The sequence below is a fragment of the Varroa jacobsoni genome, unplaced genomic scaffold, assembly GCF_002532875.2.
Source record: "Varroa jacobsoni isolate VJ856 unplaced genomic scaffold, vjacob_1.0 scaffold_212, whole genome shotgun sequence".
Lineage (NCBI taxonomy): Eukaryota > Metazoa > Arthropoda > Arachnida > Mesostigmata > Varroidae > Varroa > Varroa jacobsoni.
In genome coordinates this window covers 107,461-135,362 of record NW_019213114.1, presented here as the reverse complement: position 1 = coordinate 135,362, position 27,902 = coordinate 107,461, and the positions used below count along the sequence as shown (strand labels likewise).

Below are 27,902 nucleotides of genomic sequence, written 5' to 3'. Positions count from 1 at the left end.
AGGGCTTGTGAAGCCAGAAGCTATTACTAACTGTCGCTTTGCTCAGACAAAAAGCAATGAAATTGTAAAATGACTGACGATGAAGCCGGCGTTGTTCATTCATCTCGCGAACTAACAACGGGTAGAAATAGCCATGTTATTATATCATCTAGTTCGTCATAGCAGCTCGTACGGTGAAGTGGCAGAAACGGCAAACAATGCTGAGTGAGACGTTGCACTGACAACTTCGGCAATTGTTTGAATAAAGGAATTTTGATTTCGGCGTCTTGAATATGTTTAGGGATTTTTGCTAATGTATGCGTCTTTTTGCGACATTGCCTAAACAGATTAACTCTGATTTTATTGATCATTCAGGTACGTTCAACCATGTTCTCACCATCCACCAAGATAAAAATCTAGACCAGTATATCATTCAAATACACGCCTTTCATATAACTGCATTTGAAGTAATACCGATTTCTCTCTTCAGCTCCTTTACTAGATCCATAATTCATTTGAACACGCTTTGGCTCCAGCAACTAATCACTCATGTTGTGTAACGTTTCATTTAGCCTTACGTTTAACACTATCAAATAAAGATAAGCGTTTTTCCATCTGAAAATAGTTTATTATTTTATTTCTCTTACTCTTTGGCTGTATCAAATAGTCGCTATGACGGGAAATGCCAACGACCGTTTTTCATACGTGCGATAATGAACCGAGAGCTAGTACTGTCCTGGCATCCAACGCCTAACTAGAGTAACAGACACGACAAAAATCACCGTTCGCCGTCAATCCAGTTCGACGCCTGTGAACGTCCTTCTTCCTGACGAGAAACCTCCCTTGGAGTGAAGCATTTCTTATAATAGAAAACTCAATCTTACGTAATTAACACAAATGAGCTAGTAGAGAGACTGGGTTATCTTACCATAGTAAGGCAACTACAGGTCGTTGGCTAAGAGCTATACACACGTTAGAAGAGGCGTGCCAATAATATATTTCAAGCAAAGCTTTTCCGTTGTTATTATTATTATACATAAGAACAAGCTATAGAGCAAATAAATGGTATCTGTGTCGGTGCCAGTGCACCGTCCGAAGTGGGGAACTAGTTCAATTTAAGATAGACGGACAAACTCGGGACTTGGAGAAGCGTGTGCCTACGGCTGATCGCATGAGCGTCTATGTGACGTTGTTTATATAATTCTGCGAAGTCCAGTTTAATATTAATTATAATCCGCTGCGGTAAGCCAGGCGTAGTTTGAGTTCGGATCTTTTTTTCTATTCGACTGGTTTGCATGGAATACACCACTTCATGTGGAAGAATACTGCGCAAGGGTCTAAAGGGTTGATGAAGACCTATACGTGCTCATTCAGGAATAACCATTTTTGCGGGACCGCGTCAAGCTTGCTGTTAGAGTTTAAGGCATTCCAAGCAGATATTAGAAAATCGCGCCTGTGTGACAAATTCGTCGACTGTCTGACGATCGTCGCTGCGTGACTTCACGGCACTTCCATAGCTCGCACACGACTACTGGGTGCACCGAGATACAGCTGAAGCGAAACAGTTACGAAAGTCAACCAGCGCGCGTTGTAGGTTAACCGTCTGTGCTTGCTGTGGTGTGCCGGCCTGCTTCTAAGCTAAGGATTCCAGCGCTAACAGCAGCCAGATCCGGGGCATTCATGTGGAATAAAAAAAATCGGTGTCAGTGCCCATTTTTTAGGGGGATGGGGGATGGGGGGTCCTGAAGTGGCCGACTTCAGTCGAACATAACGGGCAAAACCTCGTCTGATTTAAAACTCACTGTTCTGAGACACGTACTCGTTCGTGGGCCTATAATAAGTTGCGGAGGTTGCCGAAGTACAAAGGCTAGCGTCGTGTGTTCACACGTGTGGTCTCAGCAGCCGTTGAGAAAGGTTTCGTTCGGGCACGCTTTCAAGGTAGAACTAGTCCAGGCGGTTCTAGACGCATACGGACACATACGTGAGCGGTTCGATCGAAACTCCTTATAAATTATAATGCTGTATTACGCAGTAAAGCAATACTGTGTCACATATCGACAACCCGACTGTCAACAATGAAATTTTTTTTTGTATTTTTACATGGTTATTTTCAGGTCCACAAAGGGAAGCAGAAACAAAACTTGCAATTACAGACATAAAGCTAATTTCTTGTGCAGTCATGCTTGTTTTTGTTGTGAGATGCCTTGATCAGCTGCGAACCGGGCTAGTACACGATACGCTATTTCAACATCATACCATCAGCCTATGTTGACAACAGCAGTAATTTGCTATAGGAACTTTGTGTTGTGGAAACGAGTGATCAAGATAAATCTATGGCTGTGGCATCTACGAATGTCTCGAATGAAGCGGTATCGAGAATTCCACTCAAATTTCAACTCATACACTAAATTTATTCGAGTTTAAGAACAGCCCATTTTGCGTATAAACATGTTTTTATTTTATATTTTTATTATACTGACTGAAGCATCAGTTTAATTCACAACAGTAATTTTAGTTACAAAAGGGGGTCAAACAGCATTCATTCCAGTAGAATGATAGCTAGAACTGGGAAACTTTTAGGATCATCACAGCGAATCTTGGAAAATGCAGTACGTGTAACGTTTTACCAAGTGTTGGAAATTTTCCTCTAGTGAGGCGTTCCACAATGCCACCTGCTTGTCCTTGCCAGGCAAACGACATCTACCCGCGTGCAGTTAAAATATTATCATAGGACCCTTGAGGTTTTTCACATGAGGTCAGGACTGAAACGGACAAATATACTTCTTCTTAGATAGTTCTTCTTTGCCATAAGGCTTATGTTGCATAATTTCAAAAATCATACACGCCTGATATACATGGTTTGTTTGTTCTAAATGGGACCACTTATTGAGCAGCACCTGGTTTCCATATATCCTTTGTCTAACTGGGTCTCATTCTTTACATGTGAAAAGTAATTCATACCCTGATATAAACTCCATGAGCGGTTAGTGTCATGCTCGACGCTCATTGACACTTATTCTTTAAACACATTATGAACTTAAGCTATGGAATGATCAAGTGAAAATCAGAGTCAATTGTCGGCTAAGGCCGACAGTGTCTGGCGCGCGTTTCCAAGGGATCCGAAGTTGCAAGGAAATCGTTGCAGAACTTAGTTAAGAATGAGAAAAGATTCGTTACACGCTTCGATCTCCAATGGATACGATTGAAACATCATACTTGTTGTCCGCTTTGATTTGACATAATAGCCAATATAATAACTGTTATTATTAATAACTATGATAATAATAAATATTATTATCGGAAAAGACGTTCATTTGCTATGAGTGTTAGTGTCGGTTCCACGAAACCATTTGCCATACAGCTGTCAGATAGCGATGCGATATTGGCGTCAAAAAGGTGAAACCTAACATCGACAAAGGCGGACGGAACTTTTCGCTGATCGGTTTAACAAGTTAAGTTCTCCGGGAAACGAAATTTCGACTTCCATATACAATACGTTTTGGTACATAAGACAAATGCCATCTGAGTTGTAAGGCCATTAAATATCGAAACGAATTGGTAAAATAGCTAACGTACGACAGTCTGGCCCCCTGCTTTATATAATTTTCGAATCGTGACTTCATTTCCGTTTATGATAGGTTAGGTAACGAGGAAATAAAATGTACGTTTATCCACCTAAATTATATTTAAAGCATCAATGACGTTCGATCAGACCTTTAGCATGGCAAAACGACTAGGATATCAAAACCGAAGCTTTCTTCGAAGTTCGTCCAATGTCCTATCAGTTTTTTTTTACCAAAGACCAAAACATTTTTAACAGTTTTCGTCAACACACGATCAAAAGCTATGATTGCAATAATATTGCATCCAAGTGAAATATAGTAACGTTTCAACCCGGTGCGAAACAATCCTCAAACATTTCTTCTTGGTAAACTGGAATAACAAACAGATGTAGTGGTTTGTGCGCTCTGCAATGAATATTTAGTACGAACTCCAATGTATTTGTTTACTGATAGGTGAACTAAACAATGTGTAAAAGCGCGCGGGCGCGCGTGCTATTTAAACGAATCCTGGAGTAACCGGGTGAGTGGCACTCGTCTCTGATGTACTGAGAGGTGCCATTAAGCTGGCTTTCAGGGCCTGAGCCCTGTGGAGACATGCTAGTACACAACCTCTCTCTCGCCTCCCCCCCCCCGCCCGCCCGCCCTGCTGCCAAACACATATCCGGCCCGAGAGCAGACGGACGACGACGAGAGCCCTTCGGAACTCAGCCGTGGAAGTGCGCTTGCTCTGCTGCGCTCCGCTTTAAGTGATGTAGTATAAGCGGAACCCAGAGGAAGTTCTAGCAGACTGAAGACATTCAAAGGTTTTATCGAAGCGCTTACGGTTCAGTTTACTCGCACTAAGTGGAACAGCAACAGAGAGTACGTCTGTCTTAGCCCACAACAAAAGGCTTGTTACTTTGACTGTATTACGTGTGGTGGCTATAGCGAGATATGACCGCTATATCCGCTGATGACCGACTGATCGGCAACTGAATATTTTCTATGCTGCAGCTTAGGAGACAGATTCCGAGAAAAAACCTAAGGCTACAGTTTCTGCAGCAGGATCAGTTGTGCTGGTGGTGTGCGTTGCAAACAGACGTACAGAGGGACGGGGTGGTGAAATGAAGTGAGACGCAGCAGTGGCTGAGCGAGTGGTTGCTGGGTATTTTCAGAGCATGGCCGCGCCGCTGGCCGTGCGTGCGGTATTTGTGTCCTCGTAAGTGAGGTGTAATGAAAAACTGTCTCAGCCATCTCTGCTGCTTTACCCGGCGTAAACACTCAAACCAACACAGTCTCGGTGTCTCGCCGGACAACGAATACTTCCATCTCAACGAAATGGCGGTTGGAAGTAGCGATCGAACGGCGGACGAACTCCACCAGACCCAGCATCATCCTTATCATCGTCATCACAATGATCAGCAAGCGCCGTTCAATAATAGCCACCAACATCATCATGGGGGCAGTGGTCATTGGCCACAGCAGCAGCAGCAGCAGCAGCAGCAGCAGCAGCAGCACCACCAACAGGAGTGTAGAAAGAGTCCGTCGTGTGTCAGCTTTTTCAGTGAAGACGAAAAAAATCATTTGGCTTTGGCCGCCCGCAAGGCGAAGGTATGTGTTGAAACGGGCGTTTGTGCATGTAAATAACAAGAGCAAAAATTCAATATTGTGCAAATACTGTGGCATCTGTTTGGCCAGCGTGATTGCATGACGAGCCCTCTTGCTCCGCAGACGATGTACTCAGCCGTGTTGTAGGTCGAGACCATGAAGTGGTTTTACAGCGCATTAACCAGCTCGAACAACTGGCCCTTAGCCATCTCTGTCTCTTTCCGTTTCCGGTATCGCCTCTTCGCTTTTTCTCTTGAACGGCTCTTCCCGCCACTCCGTCCGACCCCTTTCCTTCACAGTCGTGGCGTGCGTTAACTAAAGGTAAACTCTCGAACGCAGCTTTTTATATTCCTCGATCGAACGCATTTCACTCAGGTACATACGAGTAAGTAAATGCTAAACTTATTTTGTACCTTTACGAATACGACACTTCTCGCCACTGCAAGGGACCTGACGCTGTCGAGAAGGGCTGACAGGCGCCGGCCTTGTGCATTGTTCGTCCAATCGCACTTGCCAAAAATCGAACCCGTCATATGAAAGAAGACGCAGGAAGGGAACAAGCGCTTACGATCTGCTGTGTATTAAACCTTTCCATTATTAAAACGTAACTGTTGAACAGTAACGAATTGTCGGTGGCGATATTGCCTGAGCATAATTCTTATTGCGGTTTTGATGTGCGCAGGCACAAACCTCGCGAGAGATTGTTCGTAACTTGAAATGCGGGTACGTATCCTTCGAAGGGGGCTTATTTGGTACATCATTATTTAAATACTGACAGAGCGCTGAGATTACAATTCATCCATGTCAATTTAGCATATGATCGTAAATGTCACGGTTCAAGTGGATCCGTTTATCAAGATGTTTTTTGACGACTTTCTTAATTACATTGCTCAAGTGTATTCAACAACGATTAATTAACGAGGTTTCAATTCGAAGTTTGCACGTGGCGCCATATTATTTTACACAACAAAAGGCCTCCCAGTGGAAGAAGGCGCTCTCTCACAGAGCTGCCTTTGTTATAGCGGGGTGCGCTGGTACTGTGTCGTGACAGAACACCAGCCTAATAACAGGAAAAATAGTAGCTATTTTCATGTGATGATGGTGCTTGTTGGATCTCTTAAGAAGTTGTTCTAGCTCTTACCAGGTTTAGTTCATTCAAGACTGATGGCTTAGTCGAAACTTTCTCTAGCAGACATAAATAGTCTCTGAATCTGCTCGGATTTATCAGCAGAAGTGCACTATTAAATCCATGATGATGGATTGTGAATTTCCACACATGTATTCTAGTGAATAAAATACAATATGAGTTGCTGAAGTGCGCAAAAAGTTTGGCTAACAAGATACGTGCTGAGGTCACCGAGACAAAAGAATGTCTGGTGTAAGTTCGCGTTCTTAAACCATAATAATAATAATAATAATAGTAATAATCAAATAGGAGTTAGTTATATATACAAAATGCTCTAAAAAATACACACAGTCTAAATAACTATAACTTCAGTTTTTATATACGTATTATTAGTATTTCTGTTATTATTATACCTGTTATGGTGAATACTGTTGACAACAGTGATTCACATACTTGTTTGTTTGCCGCTGTGGCTCAACCTTACTATATTTCGGCTTTTAAGCCTTCTTCACAACAAGAAATCCGTTGGCGCGGCCTAAGGAACGGGCAGAATAGGCTGGGCAAGGTGGTCCCATAGAATATATTGCCCGCTGCTTAGTAGACCTATCTAGTTGAAAAACTCCCATCAAGATAATTTTTATATCTCGATGATAATGTATAGGTGGCCCGTCATGTTGGAAATCGAGTTTGTTTTCTACGGTCCAGATCATCTTCACTGATAGCATATACCGTTTTTGAAATTCAGCTTCTCCATGTACTAACAAGTGCAGCGGAAACTTAATTTGCTGATTTCAAAGTTACTAATTGCTTGTTTTACTATACATGACGTTGTATACAAAAGGGATGTTCTGTTATATACTCTTTCTTAGTTAGTAAAACTCGTTGATTTTCTAGGTCCCCCTTAAACAGTTCCGTCAGTTTCAAGCGGACCTGTTTACATACCTATAATAACACTTTGGAATAAATTTCTGCCAAAAATTAATCTTGAGCCTCTTAGAATTTTATATTGACTACACGGTAAAATATTACGATGTTACGACCCAGTGTGTAGTGTTTTTTTGGGGTACTTTGTATATATACGTATGCGTATTTTATGTGTACGTATGTTTACGAAACGATATATTTACGTTGTATCAAGTTTGTTCTTCTTACTTTTGTTTATTGGTTATAGTTACTGCGCTTTCTTTGCGCCCAGTCTTTGCATCACTCTAAGAAAGATGTTCTGCCTATAACATTCATTGCTATGGTGAATCTATGGTTAAAATCTACAACAACGTGCAGGTAGACGTTTTAGCGAAATAATCCAGATCCTTCCTTAAAATACGATAGTTGTTAAACACGATACGATAGTGATTAAAAAATTGCTAAACAAATAATTTTCTGCTTCAAGCTGCACGCGGGAACGCCGCTATAATAGATAGGCTATTATGATTTTTATATCTATCTCTTGTTATTATCAAACTGTTCGTCTCATATATTTATATCTTTTCCCCGTTTTTAGGCTGAAACGCGGGACGGGGCTGCGGTGAGCATATTTAAACACCTTGTCATTATACACACAACCAACTTTATCGGAAATGAAAATGAGTGTGCGAAGCTAAATCGTTTTTTGATGATTTTTTTTTTTTGGTATGTGCGCACAACAGAGACTATTGAGTAATACTAAGCGCTTATGATTGTAGTAGATTTTGCAATACCTACCTAGGGTCTCATGGCTAGTTCAAACCGTCGTAGATTCGGTTCCTGGTATGTCCTATGCATGGTATAATTGCATGTTCCCAACCCAATCCGTCGTCCTACAGTAGTCGGCGTCGCATTCTTAATCCAACGATTACTGAAAGATTAACTAAGAACAAGCATATTATGAACCTTCGTGTTGCCTCGCTTGGCTTCTGTTTGGCTTCCCTGTTTGCTGTGTTGTATTGTTGCTATTTGTTGTGGTGCCGTTGTTGTCCTTGTTGAACAGGCTCTCTCAAATATTCTTTCGCAGGAGTTGGATTCGAACGACGTAGCTCAAGCGAGGTTAGTACAGAAATTCCGCTTTGTCACAATAGAAACTATAACTAACTAGGAATCGGTACGACCATATATTGGCCTTCATTTGGTCTCTTTGTCCTTTTCGATGAAAGACACCTATAGAGATTAATAATTTGCTTGCATGTATGAAAGGTACATAAACGTTACTCGTCAGGAGGACGATGCGTTCTGCTACCAATAGACTTTGGATTCCTTACGTTCCATTACAAAAGACCAAAACGTTGTCGTACCGTTTCCTAGAGACAGGATTGTTATATTGCCATTTAATTACAATGCAGACATGTAAAATATTTGTTGACACCATTTTTAGATATCGAATTCTCGTGATTCCGTAGTGTATCATTTTAAATAGAAATTTTACTTAGAAATAGTACTTATGCCCTGGCTGAAAAACTTATATATATATATATATATATAAGCTATAAGTTCTTGAGGTTGTCACCTTTGTCAAGCCAAAATAGTTGTTGACATATCTTTACGCAGAACTTACTGTGCGTAAAAAATAAGAGGTACTTGCAGTTATGATAGCGCTTAATACTTAGGAAGCAAAAAAAAAACCAATAGAGGAAATATTGCATTCGAACAACGTATGTTATATCGTCACTAGTGTCATTAATGTCGCAATAACATGACTCACTGATATATTTTTTTAATACATAAATATTCTAGTAGCAGGAGAGGAGATGCACTCCTAATATTCGAACTATTCGGTTATTGTACCATTGTATATTAGTACGACAAAATCTCATTTGCCTGGGTTTACCTACTGAAAGTAACACTTTATGGTCAAGTGTGTGAAAAACGGTGAAGTGCTTTTTCAGTAGCTTACCAACCCTTTGAATATTTCCTACCAATCTTTCAAAAGCAGGGTGTTGGTTTTTCAACGAAAATCACAGTAGAAATGGTCTCGTTCTAAACAGATGAATTACACTTGTGTTAATTCAAGTTGTTGGATGCACTGTCACTATTATATAATTTCTGTTGGCTGAAGACTTCGCTCGAATTGGTAACCACAATTGGAAATTACCGAGGAAAGAATCTGTCAGTACCTAATGGTAAAATCTATCGGAAGTAATCTTGCTCCGAATGGATCCCGTTGGTATTGGTAATAGCATCTCGTTACGTGGCCTTCTCTATTTTTTCTCGATACGATTTAATGCAACAAATACTTCACACGTGACTTTTGATCCTTAAGTGGTTTAGTCCGCATTTTCCATGCGTCTGTCGCCCGTGTGCTGCGTTTGACTGATATTACATAACATTGAGTCCCATAGCTCTTCATCTGCATAATCCAAAGGTTATTATGTGTACTGGTCGAAAGCAGCCATTGCTTTGGAAACCTTAAGGAAATAACCCTTCATCATTGTTAAAGTCACTTGATCCTAGTTTGTGTATCTCTGTTCCACAGAAAATTCTTATATGTAATTCAAAAAAGGACATGGTCCCAGTCTTGAACTCATTGCAAAGGGCTGCCCTGTTTCTAGGACACAGTTGTTGTATAGCGTGAAAGCCAACAAAGCACTAAGTGAACGGAAAAAAGAACGGACTATTTCTAGTTGGCTTCACCCTAGTAAAGCTATTTATAAAGTTTGTAGTCATGCTTTAGGGCCTTTTGACCCTGTCAAATTCGTCTCAGTATTGTTATCATTCTAGACTTAGTATTAACTATACAAAAGAAATTATGCGTCTCATAATTATGAGTTCTTACTTTTATGTCTAGCACATATTCCATAAATAACAATTAGTTTGAATGATCGTACGTAATGATAAACCGATTCAGACACACAAACATGTTTACATTATCATTAATTGATCGCTCAGGACGTTTTTATCATAGCGTCTTTAGCATACTTGTAGATATCCACTCGTTGTCGAATTAAAGTAGACATTAAATTTAACTAAACCTGAAGCATCGCCTATCATAAAAAAATAAGCCAGTTACAAGGTTAATATGAATTTCTCATGTAAATTAATTCAGTGCAGAGCTAAACGATTTTGAATTAAGGATTTTACAACTTACTTAGGAATCATACTCGGTGTGTAACTTTGTACTGCGGTTAAAGAATAATTTATTAACATCTGGCCTGTACCCATCAGCTTACGCTGGGCCAAACTCTGCCTAGGTTTGTGCCGGCTGTGATAATGCATATTTGTGCCGATAAAATTACTATTAATCTAATTGGATCCGGCGGATTTTACAGGGGTATCTACGAAGGACAGTTATACAAGTATACAAATGTTGTAAAGGGCTACCAGTATCGATTCTTTGTGCTCAATCGAGAGCTGGGCACACTTGAATACTATATGCTCGAGGATATCAAGAAAACACGTCCAAGGGGAGCGATGCACCTCGCGGTATGTAGTCCATTCAGCTCCTTTCCGTTCATTTATAATTAACAAATGCACTTCACACTTTCATTCTAAAACAAACATCACGAACGCTGGATTTGAAGCTGAACGGCGGTTGCCACCGCCAGACAAACGCGGAGTTGAATATGTTTAAATCATTTAGAAACTTTGAAACCGTAGGGCCTTGTCTATATTAGGAAAAAAGTGTACATTTGTTACTCCTTGTGACGATTAGACCTTCGAGGCGCTTCACAGAAGTACCATTTTGCATCGCGTGCTTAGTTCGCCATATGTTGCAAGGAATTCCGACTGAGTTTTCATCTCTGACACTTTTCTGTAAAGAACAGCTCCTATTTTTGGTTCTTCTACAAGACAAGTACCATTATTACAGGCATATTCTGTTTAATGGTGTTATGATTGTTTTTAGGGCGCCGTAATCTCACCATCGGAGGAAGATGGGCAGATGTTCACTATATCGGCGGCCTGTGGAGAAATCTACAGACTGAGAGCACAAGACTCGAAAAAGCGCCAACTTTGGGTCAACCGGATGCGCTCGGTAGCTGAGGCACACACCGACTCTATCGGGCTTAAACATCCGCCGCTTCCAGTTGTTGGGGCAGGGGGCGGCATTGGCGTTAAGGATAAGGAAAACAGCAGGCCACAACCTCCCGGAGTACTACCATGTCCTGGCGAGGCATTTCAGTCACTGCAGCAAAAACTGGCTGAAGCAAACACGGCGTTTAGGGACCTTGCCATTGCAATCGAAACGTTACCAAATGCTATGCAAATCAAACCACACGATCAGGTAGGAGCGGGTAATGAAGTCTGAAGCTGGGTGATTCTAGGAAAATGGGCGCTCCCTCTTTGAGATGTTAGCGTTTCTTTTTAAGACAGATCATAGTTAGATCCTACATATGGATTGTTTTTTTAGTAGCGATTAAAATTTCGTAAAACTTACACTACTTTATAGGCAATGATACCGGTAGTACGGCAGATGGCTTATTTTGTGTGTAACACCAATCGGGGGTGTAGCGCATTCTCGCCAATGAAACGAGATAAAATAGCTAGCCGATATTAAGAACTCAGGAGCTTGAAAGTATCACTCAAGTCCAAAAAGGTTTGATGATTCTTCCAGACTGATATCATCACGTATGTGAATTCGGCGGCCCACCCTCGCTGCAAGTGATTTAACGAATTTGCCTTTTCATTTTACCATATGAAACCTTGTCAATAATTTAATAATCAGCAGTGATCGTTGTAGCTTATGCATGGGTTCAGAAATAGAAATCATTGGTTTCAAGTAATTGGTGGTTTCGTTTATCTCCAACTACCTGATTTTTTTTAACGCGGTAGCTTCCTTTTCAAATTCAGGACCTATTACTGTTAAAGGCCACCTCAACAGCGACTGTTGTGAGTTTGGAGCAGTGTTTTTCGTTGCTTGCCGAGCAGAGACACGGCCACCGAACGGCCCAGCAGGGAACGCCAGGCCACGGAAGTCGAAAAAACCACGGTCATAAACAGCATTCAAAGAAACTTAAGAAAAAACTTCGCGACTGGGCTCATCAACCGTTCAGACCTGTGTTAGTACTTTTTGCGCCTGTTGTCACAACGTTCGAACTTTTTTTTTGCTCTGTTCTTCTCTTGCCTTATTAAGCGACACAAAACAATTTACCGTCCAAGGGGCAAATTTAGAACAGTACCAGAGAAGCTTAGGTTATTTCGGTTAGGTAAATATGAATTATAGACAAACATAAATAATGCTTGCCAATTTAGTGGCGGCGTTACCCTTCGTGTACCTAATGTTCCTTTTATCATCTAGTGCAAAGAAAAATGGCTCAATGACAAACCGGCCTATTTCGTTCGATTAACATACCAAGATTGGTCTATATGTATTAGCAATCTAGCCTGCAGAGTTCAAGTTGTGTACCTTTACTTCTTTGCTATTAGCCGCACCCTTGTCGTGTACCATAGGTTATTAGTATTAACATTATTATCATAATTTTTTTGTTTTTAGTAAGGCTCTTCTTAAATAAATATCTGGGCACTATGAAAATATATAATCAGAGTAATTTAATGCGACGCGATACAAACAGGGTTTCTAAAAAGAATGCCGATGAGTTGTCTTCTGTCAGTGAAGTTTTAAACAATTTCATTTAAATATGAGGTTTACTTTAGAGTGGTAAAGCGGTGAGCCCAAAGAGCACACGAATGTTTGACATGTTCAAATAGTTCGAAAAGGGACTAAGCAATCATTAAATATAATTTAGCTTTTTTTATTTTTATAACTCGTCCCTTAATTTATAGTCAGGTTTAACTCCTTTAGTATGTTTTTAGTAAAAGACTGGAATAATATTATTAAGGAATTCGATCAACTTTGCAGAGATATCCTTGTAGAGGGTTTGGACAGTTCTACTCCTGCATATTGAGCGTAAGACAAAAGGCACATGGAGAACACCCAATGCGATGATTTTCCAGTTACCTGCAGAATCCTGCTGCAATCATCAAGCAGATATAAAACATCGTTTGTTCATTCGCATTTATTGTAGAATAAATCATTCTCGAATGTGTTGGCGAAATAACGTGTATCACTGTACTATGTGTGTCTCGTTTTCAGAGTCCAACAGTCGACCTCGGCGGGGGAGTGTAAGGCAACCATCTCATCAGCTCACTCATCTGCGGGTGGGTTGTAACGTCACTTAAAATTTGAGTACGCTGTACGAGCTAAATGTAATGAGGTCATAAGACGCTTTCAGTTACCTAAACAACCGAATGTTTCGGCATACGCCAGGCCATCGGGCAAACCACATTGCCAATCGTCAGCTTGGTTAGTTAGACCGCTCGTCAAGCCAATTGGCACACTGAAATGCTTTTCGAGGGTAAACACGGTACATAACTTTGTTGCTAGTATCGCTACGTTGATGACACAAACAGTGTGTCAGCCCACAGAGACAGAACGCCGTGTTTAGTTCGATGAAAAATGCCGCGATTTAAATTATAACAATCAGCACTAGTTGAACTGAGATTTAGAAAAGGGGGGACAGCTTAATTCGACAGTGAAAGGAACACCATCATCATCACAAAATTCTATCAGCTGGAAAAATATGAGTGAATTTATTATTGAATATTGTATGATACACACATATATATATATATATATATGTATATATATATATATATATATATATATATATATACAGCAGCATCCTATTCACTTGCCGCTAATGTTGGTTTTCTATGGATTAAAAAAAACATTTTACGAAGACATTCTATAAGGTGCTACAAATTATCTTGCAATTATCACAGAATTTAATTGAAAAGAGAATAGACAAGCTTTTTTTGGTATTGTTCCGTGCGTTATACAACAATGCGTTTTGCTCAGAACGAAGGTTAACACCAAAACAGCATAATAATATGACTTCTTCTGCTTTGCATTCGTTAAAGCTTTTTGAAATGTTTCCATATGAACGCTTGTTTGTTTCGGATGCGTATATTAATGTGACTGTATTTATAGTACCATGGACGTTGTATGGTTCTATGTAGGTATTCGTATTGTTCATGACCACTTATAGATCGATGTTTATTGCCGTTCGGGGACGTATATACCATTTCCTTTGCATACGGTCCAATGGAGTGTTTCTTGCTTCTATAATAAGAAACGTGTCCTGACACGTCTCAACGTCATGCGACTTGCCAGTTCTTCGACGTCTCGACGTCTATGGCCTTTCGTACGCGGAGTCAATCTCGACGCAGTTATTCAGTTGACCCTTTTTCTCTTTTAGAAGGGGCGCATGGATGGGTCCGCCCTGTGTGGTCTGCCGTGAGTTAGCTTTCATCGTTCATGGTCTTTTATTTTCACAGGTACCATTAACCCGTTTTCTGGCTCGTTTTAGTCAGTTGCTGCGACTTTGTTACGTCGTGCAAATGTATCATGTGTCATTTTTGCTAGCAATGCATCGAGTATGACACATCTTGTACTCTGCATATTGCACAGACTGAGTTTGCATATTCTGTTCCAGACAGTAGACGCTACAGCACGTAATTTAATTGTGTAGGCTTCTTCCACTATAGTTTGTATTTCTGTAGTCAGTATTATTTAGTTATGCCTCTTAGAATATATACAACCAATTAGTCGTATTAAGTTCCTGCGGTGATTTTCACTGAATATAAGACACTACATTTTTTACTCCTTCGGAAATAAGTTACTACGTTATGCATCTCCCGTCATCGCTCACGATGTTCTTGTGCCTTTCCGCCAAGCGATGTGTGCTGTCTCATCTGAACATAGCGGGTTTCGTCTCGAAGATGCTTTTCAATCAGGTTTTGAGTTGCTGAATCATTTCAAATTGTCAATGGTAAAGCCACGAAGGTGATCTCGTGAAGATCTGCCGGGACAACGTCGGAGGATATCGGCGGTCCAACAAAACCTCCCATTCAAAGGCCAGGAGGACGGTCTGGATGATGTTTGCCGTGTGAGACCTCGCGTTATCACGAAACAGGACAGTCCAACCATGCTTGTCAGGCCTTTTCTATTTAATAGCCTGGTTGACTCTAGGCCAAATAAACGTACTGTGCCTGGTCTGTAAGGAGCGGGCTCTCAGGGGACCAGACCTTTTCAGCTCCACTAAACGCAAAGCATACTTTAAGACGAGATCGATTTAATTGCTGGGCCTTGACTTCTTTTTTGAAACCGCCCATTCCCATGAACATCGATGCCTGCTTATGTTGTCGTACATATACTGCTTCACATCACCATTGACAATTCTGGACAAGAATCAGTCACTGTGGCCACGGGATATTCGATACTAGGTGGGGAATGTTGAGATGCAACACTAAGCCATGATTTTCATTGGATCCAGAGAGCTCATAGGCTACCCCAAGCTCCAAGTTCCTGCGTAAACTTAAGACTCTACGCAATAACGACGTGGCCTGTTTCCGGCCGAGTATTGAGTCATTTCCTAGCCATCTTACTTCTAACGAAGCTTTCTGATGGTAGGGGTGTGGCATCCTTCGGATGCCGAATACCATTTTCAGTCTTAGCAAACCATTTTTGACCCGTCCTTTCAGCGATAGCCTCGTTACTGCATACAAGAAAAATGCACCGGGCTGTTTCTGCGGCGCTTTTGACCTTGACAGCATGCTAGCACTGAAGGTGTTAAAGGTAGATTTTGTTCATCCTTTTTGAAATATGCATATTTAAGTTGTTTCGAGTTAAAACTACACTTTCAGCATAATGCCGTTACAAAAACTCTAATATAATGGAAAAAGCGCTTTCTAACAGTATATCAGAGGTAACCACAGGTGAAGAGCAATTGGTAAAGGCAGCTTTTGAAAGAACGTGATTATTCCGTTTAATACAATGAATGATTTGTTCGCAGCCGGGTAAAGTGAACTTTGCATTTTTATGCCATATAGATTTTCGTCACTGATATTAATGACTGGTAATTGTCGTTTACCCCCTGATCAGAATAATCGTCGTCTCAGTGCTTAATGCTATAACATATATTTCAAAATTCAAAGCAAGTCGAGCTTAAATTGAGAATATTATGGCTAGTTCACTATGCATTGTATTTTTTCAATTTTAAATATTCATCTTTATTTAAAAGGACGGTGGATTAACAGAATTATTTGTTTTTACCAGCTCTTCCCCACGTCACTAGTGAAAGCACATTGGTCTCAATGCAAACAGCGCGAAGTTCAGGAGGAGAAATTTCGGACGAGGAGGTGGGATCGCCTTTTGATGGGCAAGGCCCTGCTCAAGTCCACCAAGGCCCTATTCGCGAAACAGACATCTTTCCATCTACTGAAGATAAGGATGCGATATTGACACTACTGGGCCAACTGAAGCTTGGCACTGATTTGACTCGTGTATCTTTGCCCGTTTTTGTGCAAGAGCCGCGCTCACTGCTAGAGCTCTACGCGGATCTTTTCTCGTATGCGCCGCTTTTCGTTGCTATTTCCGATGGCAAAACAGATGAGGATCGCATGCTGGCCTGCATCCGTTGGCTTTTATCAGCACTGTTCGCTACCAGACGAGTACGTACTTATGATTTTTACCTTTTTGAAATTTTATTATTATTATTATTATTATTCATGTCATTATTATTACGTACGTATTATATTATTGTCAGAACTGACACCGAAAGACAAAGGCAAATACAATTAATGAGATAGTTGCTCCTTGATATAAGTAAGCAGTGTTACACCATCATACATAGCTTCATATTAATCCGAGTCACTCAGTTAATATACGGCACATAGATGTATTTTAGAGTTTGTGGTTTATATAGCTTGCCTCTCATGATGTCTATTAGGGACTGGTGGCTCGCAAGCCGTTTAATCCTGTATTGGGGGAATCTTTCCGGTGCTCGTTCAGGCTTCCACGCTCCGTTGAAGACAACGGAAACCCTCCGCCCAGGGTCACCTTTGTCGCCGAACAGGTACGACATTTTAGTGGAAACCTAGGATACTTAATTCGTTTTATCTCTATTCGAGTAGCGGACCGGTAATAGTAAGTCACTTTAAGCTGTTTCTGAGTGCCTGCTAGCTAAGTCTGAATGATGTGTGCTATGCAATGCAGATTTTAGAATGCTTTTGTAGAAAAAGTAGTTTTTTAGAAGTCAAGCGTGCAAGACTTATTTAAAGACATGTTCGTTTTACAGTGTCGGACTCTTTATTCTGTGCGATGCCTCGCTTTCCCGCCCGGGATTTACAGGTCAGCCACCATCCTCCGAAAAGCGCAATCTACGTTGAGTGTATCGAACGTGACATGAAATGCGAAGCATCATTGACCGTGAAAGCTTCATTCATGAACATGTTCGTTGGCATCGAATTCCTCGGCTCCCTTGGCGTCGAACTGATAAATATTAATGAACGGTATGTGGTCACACTGCCCCAAATGGCATGTCGTTCTCTGGTCTCACGTCCCTATTTTGAATTTAGCGGAAAAATGAGGGTGCGTTGTTCGAAGACTGGCTGCTCTGCTACGATCAGCTTTCCATCAAAGGTCTGTTGTAGAAATTTCTACTACTAATTATATAATTGATTGACATTGAATAGACAACGCCAAATTAGATCATTCGGCACACGTAAACTACTAAGTAATTGAATGCTTATTGTTTTGATATGTTAACCACTTTCAGTTGCTATATACGTAGATAGATCTAGTACTCCTATTAGTCAGTACCCGCATAGAGATAATAATGCAATTATCGTTAGATAGAGAAATAGACTTTTCATTTGTTGGGCTACTGTCTTCGTTTACAGAAAGATTCAAATTGGAGTGCTGACTACGTTGTGTTAAGTGAAGCAAGAGTTACGATATTTTTCTTTCGTTATTACTGTTATTGCTCTTGAGTTGTAGTACAAATACGTTATGTTGGCGTTTTCACCTCGCCCAGCACAACGTACCTTGATGTGACCCGTCTTCAGGGACAGCATCATGAAGCGTTGCAGTTTTGCGAAGATTTCCAATCATAGCCACCATTTCGACGGTGCTTGATGTCTAATGATTCGGACGCACCTCTTCCGAACTCGATCTCATCTATGTACAGCTTTCTTTCTCTATTTTGGCACTTCTATCGCATTTTGCCCTCTCTTGTCTATACCTGATAGCTATATCTATCACACGGTGTTGCCGTGCCAACAAAGCTTTTATAGGAAAAAATCAACCTCTTTTTCATTCATAATAGTTGTTCCATCGCTCTTGGCTGTGGTAAATATAGGTGGATCGGTTAGCCTTGAGCGATACTGTTTCGCGTTCAGCCTCCTCGTACTCGGAAGGAGCTATTGTTAAGCCGATTGCCGTTGCTGTAATAACAAAGTATTGCATTCTGACGTATTATGTTTTCACAGGATTATGAAACTCAAAAGATGCGCTTTCCCCGAAATCTAGCAATAGGGCAGAAACCGTGATAAGAATTTTTTTTCCAAGAATCAGTGGTGAATTGTTTTGTATGCGTACAAGTCGAGTTGGTGCTATTCAGCAAGATTGTCGCCGGGAAAACGTTAGTGGAGCAGCGACTCCCTTTAACGCTACCTTTACCCAAGAAGAAAAAACCTGGTTGATCTACACATAAAAATACTCAAGCAGCACAATGTTTTAATTAGTCGATGGTATCCACGTTAGTAGGTGAACCGCATTTGCCATCCATTACACCATGCTGAAGCAATATACTGAAACCCGTCGCTGGCTGGTATGCTCGCAGTCTTAGACGATTTCACTTGTCCGTATTGTACTAACTAGTATTATAATTTTATCCTGATTGTCGTTATCGTTGATCGCCACACTTACTCATGTTGTCCCTATCTGGCATATAGCCCCGACGTAACTAATTATCAATGAATCACCGCGTATAAACATCCCTGCTTGTGTAATATGGGCCACAATCGATACCGTTTATACTTTAGTCTATAAAAACTATGCTCTCTCGGAGGCGCAAATCGATACTTCAATTCTTGTACATGCTATTTTGTCGCCTTCGTAGGACGCTTGCAAGCTTGCTGGTTGTTGTCGTTCGCGTCGTCGACAATATTGCTGTTTCCTGTTCTCTTACCGTTTCCAATTTATTTAGAGTTATCAAAGATGCTGTTATTACTTAAATTATAATTATTCGTCTCATACATGGTGTATCATTATGTTATTTCTACCTATTGTTCTCCGGTGGCCCGTCCGATTTGATTGTTGATATTGCAGCAGCTTGTTGTTGGCCCGGAAAAGATCACTTCTTCCACTTCTGAGCTTCCTACGGCCCCGGACCCGGTTAGTTGGCTGAACTTTGTACTTTCACTACTACCACCACTCTTTTCTATTGTAGATCTCGGCTTTCATCGCTCATTTTCTAGCGATTCTCTCAGCGAGTAGGAGTTGTTTTTGTTGTAGCTATAGCAGAGCTGCTAGTGATTTAATTGGCACTGCATTACTTTACAGAAAGTTAGTAGCCACTTACGCCTCTGTGTGTTCTTCATCAGCAATAATTGGGTTGGTACGTTCTACTGCTTCGGTGTAGTATTAGCTCTTCATCCTGGCCTGCTTTATGTACCAGTCCAATAAAATTAGATTCGAAAAACACGATCCCACTACATAAGTCAATCGTGTTCGCTGCCGACAACTGTACGTATACGTTAACTGTGAAATACTTCAAACCTGCCAAATACATATTAAAGGTGTTGGTTCATGGCTGCCTTACCGCCAGGCTATGATGCTACAGGTTGCCGCTTCCTCTCGTTTACACGCACCAACGAACAGCATGTTGTTTCTCGAAGAAACGTTGACCGTTTTAAGCCGATATTGAAACAAACATTGCTTATATTCATATCCCATCCCTGTAAAACTTTCTGGGCGAAGAATCGTCGTAAGCGATTTTTACATCCTTCCGTTGTAAGAGACCGAAATAAATGATAACGGTTGTATAACGGTACAAAATTTAAACTATACCGCAAATGCATCGATACTTTCGACGCAAGTTCGTTCATTTTTTGTCGGCTATATATATAGATGTAGTATGGCATTGTCATTGTGGAAAACGGCCGCTTTTTTGTTCATTAGTTTCAATCGTTTATTCGTGATGGCCTATTGTAACCTTGTTAGTTGTGGGCCGTAGAAATCCGAATCAATGGTTTTGCCTGGCGGCAGGAGCTCATAATATGCGATACCTTTCCGATCTCACTAAAACCTACTGTCACTTTTTTGCACCAGTATAGCCTTTGCCGCAAATTGTGGAGCTTACTTCCTCGACTTTTTTATTTGCACATCATTGTCATATATTTTTTATTAGCGGTAGTCAATCGTTTAACCAGTTGCTCCATCTAGAAATTAGATCAGTAAGATCTTTTTTCAATAATTCTATCAACTTTTTCCTAATTGGTCGACAAGCATATCGTACATCGAAATTTCCAAAACTACAACGATTAAATCATTTTTGGGCCGTTTCTTTCGATAACGTATCTTACTTGATTATAAACAGGACAACATTTCCTATAGGCCTGGGCATACCTGTACCATTATCGTGTAGTGAACTTTTGCAAAAATTTCACTAATTTTCAAAGTGCTCCAAGTTAAGTTTGAATCAAGGACACCTAATCATGACTCTAAGGCTATCTAGTCATAAGCTATTGGAACGGTCGATCTTTTTTTGTTAGTCATGTATACGTATATCGAGTATTACAATACAATCCAATTACAGTACGCCTAATAGAAGCTTAATCTCGAACCACGGAAGCAGAAGGTTATCGTCGGGATTTATGATCGGTTGTTGTTGAACGCACCCGTCTGCATGGTTCTTGATTGCTGCACGAACTATCGTTGTAACGCAGCGCATTACTCACGTAAGAGCACTTAATACGTAGTAGATGTTGGCTGAATATGATCTGGAGTCCGGCCGGTAAGGATACGTCTGATCGAACAAAGCTGTTCTTTGTTCGGACTGATATCGATTTCGAGCAAATATTCGCTTACCCATATTCACTCCACTACCACAGCGGCAATTGATATCAGGTTTCGCTCATTTCTACCCTGTTCTGTTCACGAACTGAGGATACTGACTAGCAAAAAGTTTCGTTTAAACACATCTGTAGTTATCTCTTAGCTAAAATAATTCGCATTGTAGCTCTTAAAGCATTGCCTTCTAGACATAGGTCAGAGTAAACTTCAAGTTCAAAGTACACTTCAACATTTACGTCTGATAGTGCCATAGGCATCCAAGGCAACTAGTTTCAGATCTAGCCTGCAAATTGGGAGACGACACCCCAGCTTCAAGCCAATCTACCGTTGTCATATCATGAGCAGGATTGGAAGTTTGCCTTCCAATTATCGTTTATGATTACCTCAGAATGATCGTTTGTCAAAAATTATGAGACGATAACCGACCCTTCGGATCATTGATCCAACGGCTGTTAAACGTCGTTGATTTATCGTTTCAAGTATATTTTAGCCAATGCCCAATTGGCTCGGGGACTTTTCACCCTCAAAACTTGAATATGCGCTGCATAAGTAACAAATGAACATTATATCTTATTAAAATCTAACTTTTAATTCCTGCAGACAGGATCAACGGTGGCTACGAATGCAGCAATCTAACCTGGTCTTACCAGACCGAATTTGCTGTCGGGTGTGAGAACGGGCCAAACGGAAACTGAAAGTTTGCTGCTCGAACATGTGGCATGAACAATAGCACACCGCCTGCTAAGGGGCATGCTGACCACTGCATCGGCAGCAACTCCACGTGGGAAAAATTGACAGTCGGAAAAACAGAACGCCTATTATATCAGAGGGACTCTAACGTAGGCAATGTTCAGAATAAGCTATTCAAAGAGAATTGCAAGACAGTGCTTCAGGACTTATGCTAACTTGAATAATAGACATTCTACACCGTTATATAACAGCTCGTAATGTATGGCTATGTGTGTTGGTACTCGACTAACGAGTTACGGCAATCGACGGGTGCCTTCCGCCGCACTTACCAGTCCGAGCACCGAATAAATATCTGCTTCGGTTGAAATGCAATAGGCAGTACTAGGCGCTGGTCCAACCTACAAGTGAACTTGTCGCTGTACCACTGAACTAGTTATGGTTAAACAGAGTCTCTATAATTCGTATTTGTTTTTGTTTTGCGGCGGCAAACGTTGCTACTGGATGTTTTTATGTTCCGGAAACAACTTGCTTCGATGGGATATATAATAGCCATTCCACGGCGCTAAAATGCATGGGGTTACTGTGGAAATGCGCAACCGGGAGAACAATATTTGCCTTCGCGGACAGGGGCATTGGAACGAGAGTGTGTCCTTTTCGAGGGAAGCCGGAGATCTTCAACATCACTTCGGTAAGTGGATTGCCATTCAGTTAATTTGGACCATATGTATGACTTCGGCGTTATTGTATCGAAATGTATGTTACATTTATTTAGCATTATTATTATTTATGTTAATGATAATAAGCTGGGCTTTTTATCATGGGCAATTTATCATCAAAGTGTTGTTCTAAAGCATTCGCGGAAAATTCCAAGCGTACATCGTGGAACGATATCCCAGCCATATCTAAACCAGTTTTTTTTATTGTTCTTCGATTCTAGACCATTACTAGAGTACCATTTCACCTAATGCTTGTCCAATATTACCGAAAACCAACATTTTTTGGCAGGGAATCAAACATTTTGGAAGTGGATAAGGTGCGGCTTTATTTCAAGCAAGAAATTAAAGCTTACAGATGTTCCATGTCCTTAAGGTAGATGTACATGTTCCATGTTCTTTGCCATGTTCCATGACACTCGTATTGGGTAGCAAGCAACGAAATCTCAATTAAGTTAGTTATAGTAGTATTTCCAATTGTCTGTCATTTCTCTATTGGTTTGCAGAATTTAACATTCGCTCAAAGGAACAGTGCTGTAAACGAGTGCGCCCTCTCGCCGAACAAGATGCCAATGAGTCTCGGCGAGTATGGGCACACGTGTCACGGGCACTGCAGCAGGGCGATTTCGAGGCGGCATCAGGCTATAAATTCCAATTAGAGGAGACCTATCGGAAGATGAATCAAGGTGGCGACCAAAATAAAGATAAGGTTTCAGGAGGAAGCCGGCATGATAGGCATATGGCGAGCTCTCGAGCATTCGAACCAAAACTTTTCCGCTTAGTTCGGCGTATGGAATCAAATTCGTCTCTCTGTGATTATGAATACAAGCACGCCCTGCAACAACAGCAGCAGCCGCCGATCCAACAACAGCAATCGAGTCCACACTAGGACTATTTCTTCGTTGTGGCAGTGAACGAACGTTACGACCGTATATATGTATACTTGAGCACTGAAGGAAGTCTGCACCTAAGGGCAAAAAACGTATATACTGAGTATCAAGGAACAGATCCGCAGTAAATGAGGTGGATGAAGAAGATACATTGCACGAATAGGCTGTGTTTTATGAGACTGTACGGGTTGTAAAATAACAAATCGTCGGAGTTCTTATGAATCGAACACGATGGGTGCACGTAATGTATCGGTCAGTGTAGGGGGGCGAGACATATTACTAAATTCAGCTGTATTTTCGTGTGCGGTAGTGGTGGCAAATAGTCGTCTATAAAATGCTGATTAAATAAGGCAGCTGCATATACTGTTTTGAAATAAATGGCTGTTTCCTTTACTCTACCTCTACCAGTTCCGTCGTGCGTTTGCTTCGCCGAGATGAGACCCCCGATTACAAAGATGTTTCGATGAGCGACGATGTGGCGGCGGGCTATCGTCAGCTTAGGCTATCTGTCCTTAGACGGAAAGAGTATCCCTAAAAAGAAAAAGTACAGTGAAGGTCATTTGAGTGGCTCGCATCAAAACAGAGCCCGGAGCAACTTTTATTGTAGCAATATTATATAACAATAATTACAACGGGAGTAATATCAATAATATGGGGCGCAATATCAAAATATTCATTGCAAAATGAATGTGACTCTGAGTCTGACGGTTTTCAGAACTTATCTCTATCTAAGCGGGATAACTGTGAATAGAGGCGCCAATAGCCACGACTGGTCATGACGGGGGCTAGTATAATGTGGATTCAGGTACGTCAGTGTTCGGGTTGGACAGGAAATGCACGATGCACGTAAGAAGAAAATCGTTACCAACAACTGACGAGATCGAAGGCTAACACTCGCCAGCCGATCGAACTGGATCATAGTGATGATCGTGTTTACTTAAAAGCTTCTAACAACGCAGCCTTGAGCGTATCGCTGTTTGCTATGCGATACGTCGACGCCTTCGTTATAGGTACCGGTAACTGTAGAATTAAAATTTTTCCTCAATGGTTGCCATAAATTGCACCGCTTAACCTAGAATTGAACGTAAAAGATAACCCAAAGTGCTCTAGCTTAACAAATGTCGAGGTTATGTGTATTAAATTCCTGTAATTATATAATTCTGTATTTTGCCAGCATGCGCCTTCATGACATCGACATGGCATAGATTTTTTCGAGTTGCCGTTAAAAAATAATAATGTTATATATTCATCCATGGTCTATATCAGTGCTGATCTCGTGCGTTCGTTGACAGTTACCGACCTCAGTCAGCCTGCGTAGCCTATCATCGCTGAATGGTGATGCAGTGAGCTGAAAATAACGAGCCTTGTATAGGTGTTTCACATTGGCAACAAGTAATGACCACCTGTAAGATGGCCAGTTACTTCGCTGTGGGCTCCAAGATAAATGGAGTCTCGTCCCTTTGCCAGGTTCACGCAGGTTGAAAGTTTTTTGTTTGTTGTTTACATCGAATTACGATATTTTCGATAGTACCCACATCGGATCTGAAATTTTTTGGAGTGAGCTTGTTCTCAACAACAAGTAATATAATATTCCGCCCACAACCCGCAGTTATATTCAATTGAATGTGATCGCCGTAATTATGTGCTACGGGTGTTGGCAAAAAAGAAACATTAAGTAATTTCCCATTAATTATGAAATTATAAATCCTGCCAGCTCCCTGGTAGTCAATTTTCAATAGCGCAGTATGAACAATGTAATATTGGCAGAGTCTGAAAGGTTATGTTACAGACGGAAATAAGAAATGTCGCGTGAACTCCGTACGCTCTAGTCCTCACGTGTGTGCTAGTGCCTTTGTCTGATCTGTGTCTTTTATGATCATCTAGAAGTTCTCGTGTTTCTCATATGTTGTCGATGAGGCCGCACCCGTGAGGAGTGTACGTGAACACCATTTAAATTTTCTCGTCACCCATAGATGACACGGAAATATACGCATCGCTGCGTTGAGATACCAATAAGTTATCTTAAATACAACTCCCATAAACGATGGTACAAATGTAAGTTAAATAGAACACTTCTTTTTGTTAAAACCCTAGAAATGAAGTAACATTACACTAGTTCTAAGGGAATATGCGTGTGCATATAATGGCTATGCGATATGCGCAAGCGGCTAACGCTCAATCAAGTGTGTGAGTGAGCGTAGGACAATAACAAGGATAATGTAACGTATTCTTTGGTAGACAGGTGGATTTTTCTGCAAAACTGGGCCTATCGCGTACTGTTCTACATTCATATATATATATATATATATATATATATGGATTGCAAAGACAAATAATCAAAATGGTAATACTTCGCGTTGATATTTAGAAATGGAGGTCATCCATGATTGACTTGATTTTCTGCAAGGACAGCAAAACTGCGTGCTGTTTACATACACCTGGTAGACATGCATATAAACATACGCTTACTGTAATATTTATGACGCAGAGAAAGTTATGCCATGACATAAATTACGATTTATGGCGTAAATTGTTACGAGAGTGTTATGTTAATAGAGAGCCCCATTGTTAACGCAAGCTGACAAGAATTATTATTATGCAATTGAGCCACGAATGTATTACTGCGGTTACTGGTAAACGGCGAAAAAACAAGGGGGAAAACACAAGTAAAGAGATGAAAAAGTTCAACTTACCCATCAGCCCTTTATGTTTGTTTGACTTTTCAATGGGTTAACGAAAGCTGGACGGAGCAATTTAGTTGTTTATCAGTACTGGCACCAGCGAATCATCAACTCTAACTACTATGAAAGCCTAGTTGACAATTTTTAGATTAATACTGATAAATAGTTAGCCGGTGGCAGAGATGATGATGAACGGGTTGTCGATACCCTGAGCTATGTCGCTGCCGTGTAAAAGAAAAGCAGAAATGTGCTAGAGTCTGAGCGAAAGAGGAGTGGGCAGATAAGTTTTACATTTTGGAATGTATCTTTAACGTCGAGGCTCAAAGCTCTGCCTAAGCATTTGTTGTTGCAACGGCTATTTTTGATAGTGACGCTCCTATGAATAGGGGTTCGACCCGACTCGGTTCGCGCGGCAAAATTTCGCATAGGAAGCCATAAAAACGCTGTAGGACTTGACGGTAGGTAATGCTACTATATCTTTCTTTTACCATTAGGGTGTAATGAGGTAGTCGACGGAAAAACGGTCAATAAGTGCATCGAGAACATGGCAAACCATGGAAAAAAGAGACTATGTAGGAGAGAAGCAGAGAAATGAAAGAAGAGATCATGGAAACACGACCTTTCTATTACTGACGAAGGAAGAGAAACGTTGTTTTTAATTAAAGAAATATATTCAGATGATAATATAATGCTTGTTGTAGGGACATAGCAATACCAATAAGAATAATAAATCTAATTAATATTAACAAAGTGAACTATTTTTTGCTATGCTTTATTTTAGCATATACAAATGGATTGAAGTAATACCTAGTTGGTGGAACTTCTAAATATTGGAGAAAAAACTTTGGCTTTCACATGGACCATAATTGAAGAAACCGCTTCATGCATAGGAGTTTCTAATAAGTAATTTGATACTGTTTTCGATTACGTTTGCTCTAGGTTCTGGCAGGACTATAGTGTTACCTTTCTGGAAAGTGCCCATGCTGAACATTCCTCGACTAAGGAATAAGATCGAGGTGTATAAAATCAAGGTTTCGTATGTTCTATAGATCGCTTCTATAAGCCTTGAAGCGTTGCTCTTGATGTATCAGTTACTTCTTTGTATTGGGTTTAATAGTACGTTTTAAAAGCTGACCACGAGCCTTTCCGATCATGTAATGATCATTCAGCGCATAAAATACCCAAACATTTGAACGTTTGGCGTATCCCTCGACATACGATATATATAATCTCAAAGACTTTTTTTTTTTTTAGTTATAATACTGACATTGTTCCCGGCAACTTTTAATATCCAGAATGTAGATCTTTATCTGTATTCGCCCCTAGTCCCGTTAGTTTTATTCTACTTAGTTGGAGTGAGTTGCGGAGCACATCCCTCTGTCCCCGCACATCACCCTTTCTACATAATGAGTAAACAATTCGCGTCCGGTGACTGTCTAAGGCTCAGCGTATCTTGTGGAAAGTCTGCGTCGGCTACTTTTATTCTTCAGGTAAAAAAAATGTCGCTCCAATTTTCCCGTCGTTTTTTTATGTAGCTCCGCATATCAGCATCTTAAATAGAACATAGTTCCTGTGGCAAACCAAATCAAAGGAATATTAACGGATAGCATACCAAATGGATTTCAAAATAGACAATGGGTGCCACAATAGAATTCGAGTCGACCAGGGTAGGCTGCACCAATGTTGGCTTGTACAATGCACCGAATTAAATTGATCTCATTAAACCTTAACCTAATAGAATGATAATTTGTGTTATAATACTTTACGTTAGTAGCAGTAGTAGTGGTTGTTGTATAATGATTAATGCTTTTATACGCAAACTCTTTAGAGAGGACAAAACATTTTTGGT

The 27,902-nt window shown here is 40.7% G+C and overlaps 1 protein-coding gene and 1 long non-coding RNA gene across 11 annotated transcripts; one reads left to right on the top strand and one right to left on the bottom strand.

The window, feature by feature from the left end:
- Positions 1-2,423: 2,423 nt before the first annotated feature.
- On the bottom strand, positions 2,424-10,451 carry LOC111273673 (uncharacterized). Of its 2 annotated transcripts, none has more exons than XR_002687981.2 (3): positions 9,122-10,451; positions 7,957-8,101; positions 2,424-2,741 (listed from the first exon to the last, which is right to left on the bottom strand). It is a non-coding gene; the product is annotated as an uncharacterized LOC111273673 (long non-coding RNA). The 2 variants fall into 2 exon arrangements; XR_002687982.2 differs by having other exon boundaries at positions 9,126-10,451.
- Positions 4,233-26,808, top strand: LOC111273672 (oxysterol-binding protein-related protein 11). Of its 9 annotated transcripts, none has more exons than XM_022855512.2 (13): positions 5,570-5,852; positions 7,757-7,780; positions 8,246-8,277; positions 10,494-10,647; positions 11,069-11,446; positions 12,013-12,221; positions 13,256-13,320; positions 16,280-16,674; positions 16,953-17,078; positions 17,354-17,644; positions 19,334-19,399; positions 22,319-22,457; positions 22,989-26,808. In XM_022855512.2, exons 1-13 carry the CDS (start codon positions 5,847-5,849, stop codon positions 23,369-23,371), a joined length of 2,268 nt encoding a protein of 755 aa, XP_022711247.1. In that variant the 5' UTR covers positions 5,570-5,846; the 3' UTR covers positions 23,372-26,808. The 9 variants fall into 9 exon arrangements, with proteins under 9 accessions (XP_086829706.1, XP_022711242.1, XP_086829707.1 ...); XM_022855510.2 differs by having other exon boundaries at positions 8,222-8,277; XM_022855511.2 differs by lacking the exon at positions 5,570-5,852 and adding an exon at positions 6,132-6,507.
- Positions 26,809-27,902: the final 1,094 nt, after the last annotated feature.